General features: G+C 45.5%; 1 protein-coding gene and 1 pseudogene across 4 annotated transcripts in view; one reads left to right on the top strand and one right to left on the bottom strand.

The window, feature by feature from the left end:
• Nucleotides 1-12,367, bottom strand: part of RBM27 (RNA binding motif protein 27) — a 1,065,407-nt gene extending 1,053,040 nt beyond the window's left edge. For 3 of the 4 annotated variants that reach the window (XM_086931660.1, XM_086931661.1, XM_086931663.1), the window contains exon 1: nucleotides 12,096-12,293. In XM_086931660.1, the coding sequence (XP_086787786.1) occupies nucleotides 12,096-12,154 (59 nt within the window). In that variant the 5' untranslated portion in view covers nucleotides 12,155-12,293. Of the gene's footprint in view, nucleotides 1-12,095 lie in introns of all 4 variants that reach the window. The other variant, XM_086931662.1, reaches the window with a different exon arrangement.
• Nucleotides 1,491-2,045, top strand: LOC147703132 (mediator of RNA polymerase II transcription subunit 21 pseudogene; annotated as a pseudogene).
• Nucleotides 12,368-13,587: the final 1,220 nt, after the last annotated feature.

Raw genomic sequence — 13,587 nt, 5'->3', positions numbered from 1 at the left:
AATGAGCGATGAAGAGATGAAGCAGTAAACAGGCGGAGAGATGTGCTGAAGTGACGCGAAGACACAGGGGAGAAGAAGAGCAGAGAGAGGAGGTGCAGAGATGGTGAGAGACAGACACACAGGAGGAGCGAGGGGGTGGGACAGCAGTGCACATACAGATGCATGCAGGAGAGAGAGATGGCAAGAATGAGTACACGACCTGGCAGATGAACAGATGAGGAGGAGAGAGGCCGAGAGAGACACAGACCGAGAAGGAAAGAGACAATAACTGAAAAGGGGGATAGAAACATGCACAGACGAAAATGTGGATGAATAAAAGCAAAGAGGGAGAAACTCCCATGTGGGGTGGTGGGTTGTAATGAGGAGACAGAGTGTGGGAGGGGGAAAAGAGGGGCAATACAGCGGGGTAGAGAGAGAATGGAGGTGATCGGGAAAAAAAAAAAAAGAGAGCGCGAAAGGTGGAGGAAGAAGGGGACAAGGAGCACAGAGACAGGGAAATGGTGTGATTGTTAGAGGAGTGACAGGCAGATGGAAAGAGACACAGGATAAGGAGACGGGTGAGAGGGACAGCAAGAGGCAGAGAGCAACGTGACAGATGTCGGGTGCGATAGAGAGTGAATGTGTGTGTATGGGAATGTGGGCGAGAGAGAGTCAGAGAGAGACGGAGAGAGTCAGAGAGAGACTGAGAGAGTCAGAGAGAGACAGAGAACCATCGAGCGCTTTGGTGAAAAGATCGGTGGAATTAAGGCCCACTGCACTCTTGTGCACACGTCACCAGAGCCCTCCAGTTGTCACAGCACGGCCAATGCAGCTGCACTCTCCCCTCACCACATCAACATACATCTTGAAAGCCTTCTGATAAAGTTACAGGTGACCCCAAGCACACCACACGCGTGCACCTCATGCGTGCACATCACTGCACTACAACTTTCCCCCCCCCAAGTGATGCATCTATACAGACCGGTGATAGACACCCAACCACTCCGCTGAGAGGAAACGTCTTCAGCACAGCCAGACAAACACACAGCGCACTACAAAATAAGGAACACCATTGGATGGATTTCACAACTCACAGGGACCATTATGAACCACTAGAAAACTAGGAATTCATCAAATCTCTACGACCCAAGCAACTGTTCATAACCTATCAACGGTAATGCCGTAACTTAGTGAAAAGGGCGCAAGACCAAGGAAGTGCTAAGAATACAAATCACAAGAAGAGGATGCTAAACAAACGCTGTCAACGTAACACAAAACTCATAGCAAAACCATGATAGAAGTAATGGGCTACAGAAAGGAGAGAAGGCACACGCAGGAATCAGGGAAAGAGGGAGAGAAACATGGGCGCAAAATAAGGCAGCGAGAGGTACAGCACACAAACAATCAAGCACAGTGAGGGGAACTGGAGAAAGTTAACACAGAAGGAAAGAGCGAATGAGAGGAAGATAAAGAATTGAAGTGGGAATGAGAAAAATGCGAGCGTCACTAGTCGGGTTGCGATTGTGAATATTATTACAGTGCGAAGCTCGGGTCATGGCGGACCGGCTGACACAGCTGCAGGATGCAGTGAACTCGCTTGCAGATCAGTTTTGTAATGCAATTGGAGTGCTACAGCAGTGCGCACCACCTGCTTCATTCACCAACATTCAGACAGCGATAAATAAAGACCAACCCCCTAATCCAACGGAAGTGTATGCACAGCTTTTTGCAGCACTGATTGCCCGAACAGCCAAGGATATTGATGTTTTGATCGATTCTCTGCCAAGTGAAGAATCAACAGCTGCTTTGCAGGCCGCAAGCTTGTACCAGCTCGAGGAGGAGAACCACGAAGCAAACTTGCGCCTTGAAGAGGTGGTTTATCGCGGTGACATGCTGCTGGAAAAGATACAGAGCGCCCTGGCCGACATAGCACAGTCACAGTTGAAAACTCGAAGTGGACTACAAACTCAGCCTGTTCCCGAGTCCTAGCAGCAGGGGGCAGCACCGGACTTTACAAGTCAACCTAACGCTGATAATTAATTACCGTTCTAGGTTGTAGGTCAAACAAACTCAAGTACCTGCAGCAGAAAGTAATGGTGTGCCACATCGACAATTGTCACTCATCCAAGCTAATGCGTACGGTGTACTAGTACATCTTGCATTTGGTCAGGTTTGATCTACGTTTTGTGTATTCTGTAGAACGGGAACGAATACTTCTGTGTTCGAGTGTGAAGCTCTCGGCATTGCAGGGGGTGGGGCAGCCGAAACCGGACCCTTTGAAGTAGCCAGGCTGAAAAAAAAAGCAATTAGGACGGCCTGCGGCCGTGAAGAAGTGACGGCGGGGGGCGAGGAGAGAGGAACAGATGGCTGTGAAGGGAGAAAGGCTGCTGGCAGGGGGAAGGCTCGTGCATGAGAGCAGGTCACGTGATTGGGATTCACGTGAACTGTTGAAAATCCTCATCGTAAAAAGACAGCTTTGTGGATGGATGGCAAAAGGTCTCTCTACTAGACCTAAAAAGACCTGGCGAAGTTCTCCCATGAGAGAATCTATCCCTATACTGGTGAAAACTACAGCCCTACAGACACTCACAAACAAGGGAAAGGATATGGGTCAAATTACGCAACCTCCTCCTCCGATCCTGATTCTAGCAACTCAGACAGCAGTGGAACATCACAATGGAGAGGAAGAGGTCAATACAACCGCCCAAATCGCAGGCGCACTGGACAAGGCAACATGTACCAACAAGGCCCCTGGTGGCCACCCACAATTTCCACCGTCCATGTCCCATTATCAAATGCAGCCCCAATTCTACGATAGCCAAGCTTTTTTTAGGACAAGGCCGTGGCTGGAACAGGGGCAGACGGAGGGGTCAACCCCAGGTACAATGGGCAGACGAGCAAGACCCTCCAAACACCCGCAGCAAGCGAGGCCAATAACCATCACTCCGGGAAGCAATGAAGACCTTGTAGTTAATCTGAGTTCACGCACTCTGTCCTCCATTGAGCACAAAGTGCTAAACAAAGGCCTTGGGTTTGTACCAACCAACAATGGGGACGCCTTCCAGCTTCAGAGTAAAGTTAAGAAATTCTTCCGCAAGGTTCGACTCCATTTCTTCTTTGCAGACAGCAGAAAAGATCAAGTACAACCCACCACAGAAACAAATACAGGCCTCAAAACGAAGTTGACCTTTGTTCCCCTCCTCCAACAGGTACCATCAAAGGTGGGCACTTTTGAAAAAGCAGTGGTACACGAGATTAATTCGCTCAACCTGTCCAAAACCAATACTTTTCAAAACCTATCGAGAGTAGAGAGACTAGCACTGGAAACCTTGTCTAATGATACAAACATTACCATAATACCGGCCGACAAGGGTGGTGCGATAGTCATTAAGGACACCACCTCTTAACGGGCCGAATGTCTGAGGCAGTTGGGTGATACCAATTCTTATACACTCCTGTCTGTGGATCCCACCACACGGCTTCTTACTGTAATCAAAAATCTAGTGGAAGAAGCGAGTGCGGAGGGCTGGAAAACATCACAAGAGGCAAAGTTCTTGGTTACATCACATCCAGTCACTCCGTACTTTTATGCACTGCCCAAAATCCACAAAGCAGCCAGGCCAGCCCCAGGACGACCCATCATCTCTGGGATTGGATCACTCCTCGAACCCCTTTCATCCTTTGTAGACGTCTTTCTAAGACCCCTAGTGAAAACCATGCCCACTTACCTCCAAGATACTAAGGACGTTCTTCGGCTACTACCAGAGGTAGAGTTCAACACCTAGACTGACATGCTTGTCAGTTTCGATGTAGAATCTTTATATACTTGCATACCGCATGAAGAAACTCTACAGGCCGTAACTCTTAGAAACACCACCCATGACAGCATAACACTTATCCATTTCATCATGGAACTGGCGAGGCTCACAATGACCGAGAACTTTTTCCAATTCGAAGACTCGATCTACCTCCAGATATCGGGAACTTCTATGGGCAGTAAATTTGAGCCGAGCTTGGCGAATTTATACGTCCATCTTTTTTAAACTCATCATGTCCTCAACCACAACAACCCGTATTACCATCAAACGGTGTTGTGGAAGAGGTACATAGATGACGTCTTTGTGGTGTGGCGTGGAGACAGTCCGTCTGTACTTGCTTTCCAAAATTGGCTTAACAATCAAAACCGATTTTTAAGATTCACTGTGGAATACAGCAACACAGAACTCCCATTCCTGGATTTATTGATCATTCCCAAGGAAGGTCACCTAACAAGCAATCTGTACCGGAAGCCAATGTCTCGCAACTCCTTGCTTAGGGTCGACAGTCATCATCCTCGTTCCCTGAGAGAGAACTTGCCTTTCGGACAATTTCTCAGGGTTCGTAGAAATTGCTCTGAGAAATCCGACTTCCAAGAACAAGCCGGCGATCTGTCTATCAAACTAAAACAACAACTCTATCCGAGTGCGTTGATCAAAAAATCATGTAAAAGGGCCCCTAACAATCACCATGAAGCACTACTAACACTCCCTGTTGAAAAACCGCCTCTTGACAGACTAACTTGTGTCACCACTTTTAGCACGGCCTCATCATCGGTCCAAAAAATCATCCGGCACAATTGGCGTATACTGAACACTGCGGGTGACAATATTCCATTGCCACTTTTTTCTTTCAAAAGAGATTCGAACTTGAGAGATGAACTAGTGCACACTAGACCGCGCTACATCTCAAATGACACAACAATGACATTGTGGAATCTTCCCCCTGTGCAAGGTCACCACCCATGTGGGAATTGTTCTGTATTCCCACAGACCAAAAAAACGTTAATAGTGGATATTGGCACATCATGCCCATGGGTGCTAAAACGACATACGAATTGCAATAGCGAAAAGGGTATTTATCAAATCACCTGCCCCTGTGCCCTTCGCTATATAGGCATGACGACGAGAAAGGTCAAACTAAGAATACAAGAACACAAAAGCACCATCAGGCGTAACAAACAAGCGACCCGGATGACAAACCACTTCCTCACGATGAAACACTCTGTTGAGGACATGGAATGGTTAGTACTCGAACAGCCATTCATACCCTCGCATGTCAGCGACATCTCCCATTTCCTGTTGGTCAAAGAACAGAAATGGATTTTCAAACTTAAATGCGACACTGAGGGGCTGAACGACGAAATATCATGGATCCAGCTCCGATACCATTCCACACATAAAATCTTGGCATGGTAAACACCCAAGTATGAACATCAACACACACCAGAGAACCCGGCAGCCATATGTGATAATTAAGTATTTTACATCCACTTAACTCAGACCGGCCTATACAGACCTTTTGACGGTTAGTTTTTCAACACGTCCTCCTCAATCTCCAGGATGACGCCAGTCTCTAGGAGCACTAAGCATTTTAGTAGCGGCATGTTTACATCAAAGACTGACACAGGCTTCATTGATCAAACTCGAAACCTGGTTGTCCGCCAGAACGTATGGCCCTAGGAACACAGATTGGCATCCGGTTTCTGGTCTTTACAAAAGGACCAATCATCATGAAATATACCTGTTAAGCGGGTTTTCAATCTGGTCCGCCTCCGTCTGATCCCTATCAGACGTGGCGCCAGCGTTTGCCCTTGTGTTTCCGGTTCTTACAATGAACCAATCATCGTCGAACACTTCCGGTGATACACAAAAAAGCGGTTCCTCTCTGGTCCGCAAATGGTCCTCATAGTTCGCTCAAACGGATATGCTCACCACCTTCCCCTCGGCTCAGATGACAGACAGAGGCAACGACGGACAGGTTGGTGATACACTATCCAGGCTCTTCAAACCAATCCCCTCTTTCACTGGCTTAACATCCCTTTTTGTGGAGCCCCACATTTCATGCCATACCAGTCATGGAATTAAATATTTTTGCCAAAATTGCCATCTTTAAAGAATTTATTATAACAAATTTCTAGCATGCGGCACATGCTTCTTTAGACACATTTTTTAAGATCAATGTATATGTGTCCCTCTCTTTTACACGATTTAAGCTATATACACACACACTCGTGAAGAGAGTTGCATGAGAATTTCTCATTAAATCTGAGCGCTTTAAATTCACATCAACCAGAGGCGCCTTGTTTCTGACTCCATCACCGTGCCTTCCCTGCAATCCTGCCAGCAGTCATTGCCTACATGGAGTTTCACCATAAGTTCCTCACAACGCACTTTATGGCGAGTTTTATGCATGCTATTCTTTCATGTTTTTCTACCCTTGTTTAGAGCGTGGCCTCTTTGACCTGAGCGAGCGCCAGGCGAGGTCTTCTCCATAACTTTTGTGGGTGAGTTAAATTTACCAAACTGTGGTACACTGACTTATGAGACTACCATAGAGTAAAAGTTTACCGGTAGGTCTACATCACCATCACTTATTGTGTTTTTGAATCACTGTTGCAGTAGTGCACATAATAGGTTCTGATGAAAGCCTGCCAAGGCTGAAACATGTTGACCAATTAATATCTATGACGGATAGTAATTTTTTCCATACTATCTTCATTCTGCTTTTAATCATGCCGTTATGATGATCACACCTAATAAAGTAGTTCTTTCTCATCATAACAGGTATTTTTAAAATCACCACATTTACTTTTCACACTTTTGAGCACTGCAACTTTTCCCTTCAGCCTACTAATACTACCTACTGGTTCTCCTTCTCACTGGAGGATCCAATACTAGCACTCCTTGAAAGAGATCTGATGAGGTGTCTAGTGGATACCAGTTTCTAATTCCTAACCCAGATGACGAGGTTCTGCCAACGGGTGGGCTGATGGGTATTTTCACATTTCCTTCTCTCCTCTGGACTACCCTTTCTATGCACTACAATTGAGTGTTTAGTATCCTTACAGGACCTTCAGAGACCCTTGGCATCCTTTTTGTGTTGTTTAATCTCTTATCTAGACCCTGGACATCCGTCACCAACTAAGGAGCTATAGCTCAGTGACAAGGTATTGAGCCTCTGGTGCCACAGGCTCACCAAGATAAGGGTTTAAATCCTGCCTAGGCTCCTTAAAATAACTTATGCCGACATCCTGCAACAAAGTCCTGCAATCAGATTGTCACTTCACACAGAGCTACCTATTGGAGGTCATGCACCCCAATACCCCTCAACTATAGAACGACCCCTTCAACGTAATCCGATCGATTGACAACCTATTGTGATTTTGCAAGTTATCGAAGACCAAGATGTCTACTGTCACTTATACTTACACCTCAACCCACCTTTTCGAGGGGGGAGTGACTAACCAGCAGTTGGCCAGCAATGTCTGTATTATTACCCAGCATAGAAGTTACAACAAAGATAGAAAGTAGGATCTGGATTGCAATTGGATATTAAAAATAAATAACTGGTGCGAAACAAGAATCAGCCCAACGACAGCCTAGGAAAGCAAAGCACTATATTCATACCCTGCCTATGGTTCAGAAGCATACGTGCCATAACGCAAAGCTAGAGTAGTCCCACCTGTGGGCCAAGCTGAGCACTGCATCATATACTCCAGGCAGGATTGATTATGTGTGAGAATTTTCAAAGTCTTTTTTAAAGGGATAGACAAGAAACTCAACTATGATTCAATGAGGTTCTACTCCCTCTATTACCTGAACGACCAGCCCATATTGATATTGGGCACCTTAAAAGGCGCTCCGTCTGATATTTTTTGTTGAGTTAAATAGAACTAGTGTGTCTTCAACCCACTCCCCTTTCCAATACACATACCACCCTTTACAATGACTGCAGTACAGTTAAAAGATCAATGTGTTACTACCTATGCAGTTTGGTAAATGCTTGCCTGTTGGGTATGAATCAAGATACCAGACCAGGCCCACCAATATCATCAGCCGGATACTCTGCATGCATTGGTTTGCGTACTCAATATAAGATTGCACTTCCTACATGCAAAGAAACAGAAACACACAGACTAGAGGAGGCAGAGCGCTGATTGCAAAAGGCTGTAGAAGCAGCACCAGGACACACTGCCCACGCTGCATGGGGACCACACTAGCAAGATGTAGGTGGAGTCTAGGAGACAAAAATACTGCATATACAGGAGAGGAGGAAACCCAATAAGCAGATGAGCTATGAGATATAGCGCCGGGACACCCCCGCTGGAGGTAGCCGTGCGCTCTATAAGCTTCACAATAAATAAATAAATGAGAGGCTTTGCACTCCATAAATGACGTTGCAAACCTGCAGAAAAAAACGTTTGGGTCAGGAAACTGCACCTACTCCAACAGCCAAAGACAATGCACACATTGAAGAGGCAGAAAGAGCACATACAACAAGAGTCCAATCAACCCATAGAATAGAGTACGAGGGGACAGTTCATGAACACTACACATAGTGCGGGGGGTCCACTGAACACACTATATAATTAGCTGGAATTACCTTATTTTTTTATGTTTTATATATAGTTAACAGCATTTGGAGGAAACTGTAGGGATAAACGTCTCCCCGTGTCCCTTGCAAGTTCTCAAACCCACGCATATTGAAGAAAAAAGGGCAGTTTCTGAGACAAGGGGAATGCGAGAACTGGTTTGAGGGGATACAAACGTGGGTAAGATAGAAAAAAATGGCTAATACGGAAAGGAGTGTGCTTGAGACTATGTCCAGGGGCTGCAGGGTTGAGGGCAGGAAGGGGAGAAGTTTTATGGCAGGGACGAGTCCAGCACAGAAAGAAGTGAACGAGGAGGTTAAAAGCAAGACATATATAAATGTAAATGTATTTATATAGCGCAAATTACCCACATCGCAGGCATCTAAGCGCTTGCTTAGGGAACCCGTCCTGGTATTCCCCTGTGAGATAACCCCGGCAGGGTATCCACAAGGTGAAAGCCAGGCATCCCGCCGCGAGGGGCCGTTGTGGACATTAAGCAAGCTATTGCCCAGAGTCGCAGAGTGTGAACCCATGAGTCGAGTAGGCACCGGAGCGAGAATTATCGAGTCCTTGGAATTATTGAGCCCAAGCCCCGTCGAGGCGGGGAATTGAACCCTGGTCCAGGGCCGATCTCAGCTTCCGGGTCTGCCGCCTCTAACCCCTGAGCCACACTTCTCCTTGAGTGATCTCAGAAAGTGTCCAGTCTATATTGTACAAAGTAAGAGACAAAAGAGGTCTGTTCTCGCGTTCGAAAAATGGAGAATGGGGGAGAAGAGTCTATACCAGGAACAAACTTGTTGGGAACAATGGGGAGTAGGGGCAGGAGAGCAATAGGGATCAGGAAGCAACATAGAGAGGAAAGATGACATTTGATCTGGAAAGCAGAACACAGTGGAAAGAGCAAGAACATATGTACACCCCCCCCCCTGGAGTGCTGAAATAAAAACAAAAAATTAGTTCCCTGAATGACAGTCAAGAAAGGATACAAGTCATCCAATAAAAATGATTTTAAAGTAGCAATGCTGCAGGAGAAGAAGAACTAAGACAAGGAAAGAAAGACATCCAAAAAAATCCAAGAAAATGCAATTGACAACAGAATAAAACAACAAGGTAAGGCTGGCTCTAAGCCGACTGTCATTGGTATGGTCAACTTGCAGTCTTTTGTAAGAAAGACCTAAAAATGAATCGGCTTACCCTCAAGTGGCTAGCCCAGATACCATAAAGGCACATCTATGTAATATAATGATATCAGATTAATCAATAAAGGTAACACTTTTTGATTACATACTTGAGTAAGTATTGTTACCGTTTTATCATCATACCATAACTACTCGTCTAGCCAGACCCCCACCACAAGTCAGTGTTCAAGATCAAAATCTTCTCAAACAGTTTGAAGAATATGGCCAAAGGTAGCACCCCAGTAAGGTACCTACTTAATGTAACATGGGGAATTATATTCCTTTCCTAAGGATCAAAATTCACAGTTACAACAGAATGCATTGCACTGGAACGAAAACTAGCAAACAGAAAAGCTACAATCAGTACATGGCTATTTTTTAGCTCTGCGCATGAAACAGCCAGCTTAATAGGTGTGAGGACACATTGCAACATAATATATGAGGCATCCACCACATATAAGCTGATTTTTAAGAGGGGACAGAAAAATAAGAGAATTTTTTAAGGTACACAAAAGCTGGACTTTTCTCCGCAAATGAACCTTTCCAAAAATATATGTAGGATACAAAAAAAATTAAATACCAACATTCACCGCCTTTAGAGCAAGTCAAAAACAGACTGCACTACTTGATATTTTTGCTATAATCAATTGAGAAGTTGGACACCATACCTTATAAACCAACGTCCCAAGGCGCTACCGATGAACCCTTAAGCTTCACTAATTAATGAAGGCCTGGACAGATATCTCTAATCCAATTTTGCCATCTTCTTTACAAATTTAACAAAACACCACACTGAAAACGTGACCTAATTTTAAATAAGCTTTTCATTTGAGGTAATTTTAAGAAATATGTCTAACTACAGGTAAATGACATATTTGGAAAATGCAGCAGACAGCAACTCTTAGTAATCTGTACTCATATCAGATGTTGGTCTGAAAATGGTTGTACCAAATCCCATAGAGTTCGCAAGAGACTAGTAAAAAAGACTTTACTTTCTCCTTTAATTTTGGTGTAGTTGCGCCCACTAGGCAGTTACTTATAAGTAACTTTTAAAATTGTAGTACTAAATTAACACACTGGTCAATAATGTAGCGCAACGTGATATTCAGGCAAAAGGTCTTTTCTGTACAATTGACAGACTCAGATTGGTCCATGAGCAGTGCCCAACTAACCCCCGTAACAGAGACTTTTTGAGTCTCAAAGCTCTGGCGTGATTAAGCTCCTCTTCATCTTCTATTCCCCGCCGCACATTTCCCTACAGAATGATTTATTTGAGGTGAAGGACTTCAAAGTCCTGAAGCTCCACTGCGATTTAGCAGAGATTTTCAATTGTCAAAATCCAGACACCCTCGTCCATCCACGCTAAGAGGAAGCTACGTAATTACCCGGTCCTTCACGGTGATTAATAACATTTAACTAACAAAAAAGTGATCGAAATGTTGACAGCTAACGCTTGTGAATCTGCAGCATCTACATTATTCATAGTAATGAGCTATTTTCTACCAAATGAGGTGGATTGGCTCAGTAACATAGGCAACATGCATTCTGATTTGCAAAATGTAATTGTACTTGATTAATGGTACAGACCAGCTAAACACTAGGACTGCTAATACAATATGTTCCTGGGGGTTTACAAGCATTATGATATTGCATCTATTTCATATTTGTTATTCGACTAAAAGCCTCTCAAGCGAGGTGGTTATACCCAAACGTGAATCCCTCCGTAGCTTTGTAAACATACTCAATCATTTCAATCCTAGGTTGCTTGCGATCTCCTGGGGAAGCACTGCCACATGGATTGGGGTAGCCTACTTCTGGAATTGGATTTGCTGATTTGCACAAAGTTGGACTACACCTGTAGGAGCACACATGCTCTAAATGCGATGCAAATTCTGTCACTTGCATTCTTATTGGATTAGAACCATATAAACCTCAAGGATTTCCACCACATTTTTTCACACTTTAAGGAGCTCCCACATTTGGAAGTGCATCATAGCTGGGCACCACACACCCGCATTTGCCACTGTCCAAATCACGCCTTTTATCCCAAATAGGCCCTGGCATGAACCATGGCGCTGCGCCTTCCCACCAGGGACAGTGCTACAATGCTATTCCCTAATGTATTTCCTAAAGACCCACTCCTGCCAAACTTCACATAGCTTATTTCACCCGACAGAAACACTCGCTCAACGTGCCAGAACGTATTCCATAGATGTGCCCTTACCCTGTGTCATTGGCCGACCCCGGGTAAATTCATACTTCCCTAGCAGTGCCCCCTCTACTTATCTGCCAATGGTCTTACTGCAAACGATACTGCCCATGCCTCCTTCTCAAAATGTTGCCAGGACCACACCCCCTGGTTAACTGCAACTGATAATGCAACCCTATTGTGACAGTTATCCCTTTGCCCCAACAGCACTGTTCCACCTTTACTCTCTAAACCTACACCCCCAACTCTAGACAAGGCATATCCCTCTGCCGGTCACCAACATTCCCCATGTTCTGCTCGTTCCCTCTTCGGCACTCACATGGGCTCTAGCAGTTTCGCCAGCCAGCACTTTAACGCCTCCACGTCCTCTATCAGCATGGTGTTCTGCACGGGAGTCACTGTGCTTCCATGTTAAGACCCCCGTTGCGCACGCCGGCTGACAGACTCCACACAGGCCCTTCAACAGGAGAGCTCACAGGCCTCAACAGGAACCAACGGGACACATAAACTCGCCCTCTCTCAGGCCTCTGCCTTGCCGAGATAGACGGTGTCGTTCACCCAACTGAAACGCACGGATACGTGACAGTGGGTGACGCTAACCAATAGCATCATCCAGGGCGTATCCAACCTCTTGGGACGTAAACATGGTTGTGTGAGAGATCGCGTAAGTACTAATACAGACTCGGCAGCCGGGAGGGGGCGGACCCAAAGTTCTTAAAGGGACAGTGTACTGCATTTATTACACGAGGCTCCTAACGGGACGCAGGGCAGTCATTATGCTGGGTTCTTAAAGGAACCGTAACGATGCATTGCATGTTTTAAAGGAGCCGCAAGATTTTAGAAGACTTTTAATAGCACGGCCCCGAAATGATTGCCTTTAGTTCAGTAGAATTATCCTCAATGGGTAGGCGGTAATATTTTTACACAAAGTACATCACATAGTACTTCACTTTTGAGGGCCAGCAGGAAATGCCTACTTTCAAAGGACATATTAGAACTTGTGATAACGTTTTATGTTCGTTTACAAGAAATATGTCTGAACTCTTAGCAGTTAATTTCTGATATCATTTGATTCCTGATATGAGCATGAAGGAGCTACAGGAAATGAACGATAAAAGCTAATTGGCCAGCTCTATTAAGTGCAGTCTGGAAAGGGGCTACACTTATTTCATTATACATATATTTAAAGGGTCAATATTATATTTAGTTAATCGAGAGTCTATAGTACCTATGTTATATGAGACAACTAAAGCAGCATTACTGTCCGAATACTGCATTATATATTTAATTACCTTTCTGTTAGTCCTGGCATCCTTGGTGTGGTTTCCCTGACTTTTTTTTGCCTACTGACCTCCTGTTTTGCTGACTTCATTTTTTCTGGTGTTAGGACTTGTAGTAACGGAGCCACCCGGCCCGTCCTTACATGCACGCACGCATACACTTTAGGGGCGGGTTAGCCCCTGGGTATAAATAAACGGGCGCGAGGCCGCTCGTGGTCTTCGGCTCTAGCTAGCAGATAGTGTGCACGTGTCATTATTGCTCCAAATAGTTAGGCCCCACTCTGCGGCCTAGGTCACCACTGCCCCTGCGCTCACGGTGCTACACTGGCGACGAGGCAGCTCTTGTCCCTCGCCCCCGAGAAAGGGCTCCGCCGTACTTGCCTTCTGCCTGGAGGGCTCGCGCCTGCCGCGCTTGAGCCCTCGGCGTGAGGCCGGCTGTCGCGGGTGCCCACCCCGCTGCCCGATCATCTAGCCGACCTGCTGGCGACCCAGTGCTCTGGCGATAGACTCGCGCCAGGCCGTTGCGCTAAG

This window comes from Lissotriton vulgaris, chromosome 7 (assembly GCF_964263255.1).
Source record: "Lissotriton vulgaris chromosome 7, aLisVul1.2, whole genome shotgun sequence".
Taxonomy (NCBI): Eukaryota; Metazoa; Chordata; class Amphibia; order Caudata; family Salamandridae; genus Lissotriton; species Lissotriton vulgaris.
The sequence above is the reverse complement of the archived record's forward strand: the minus strand, read 5'-3'. Positions and strand labels throughout refer to the sequence as shown.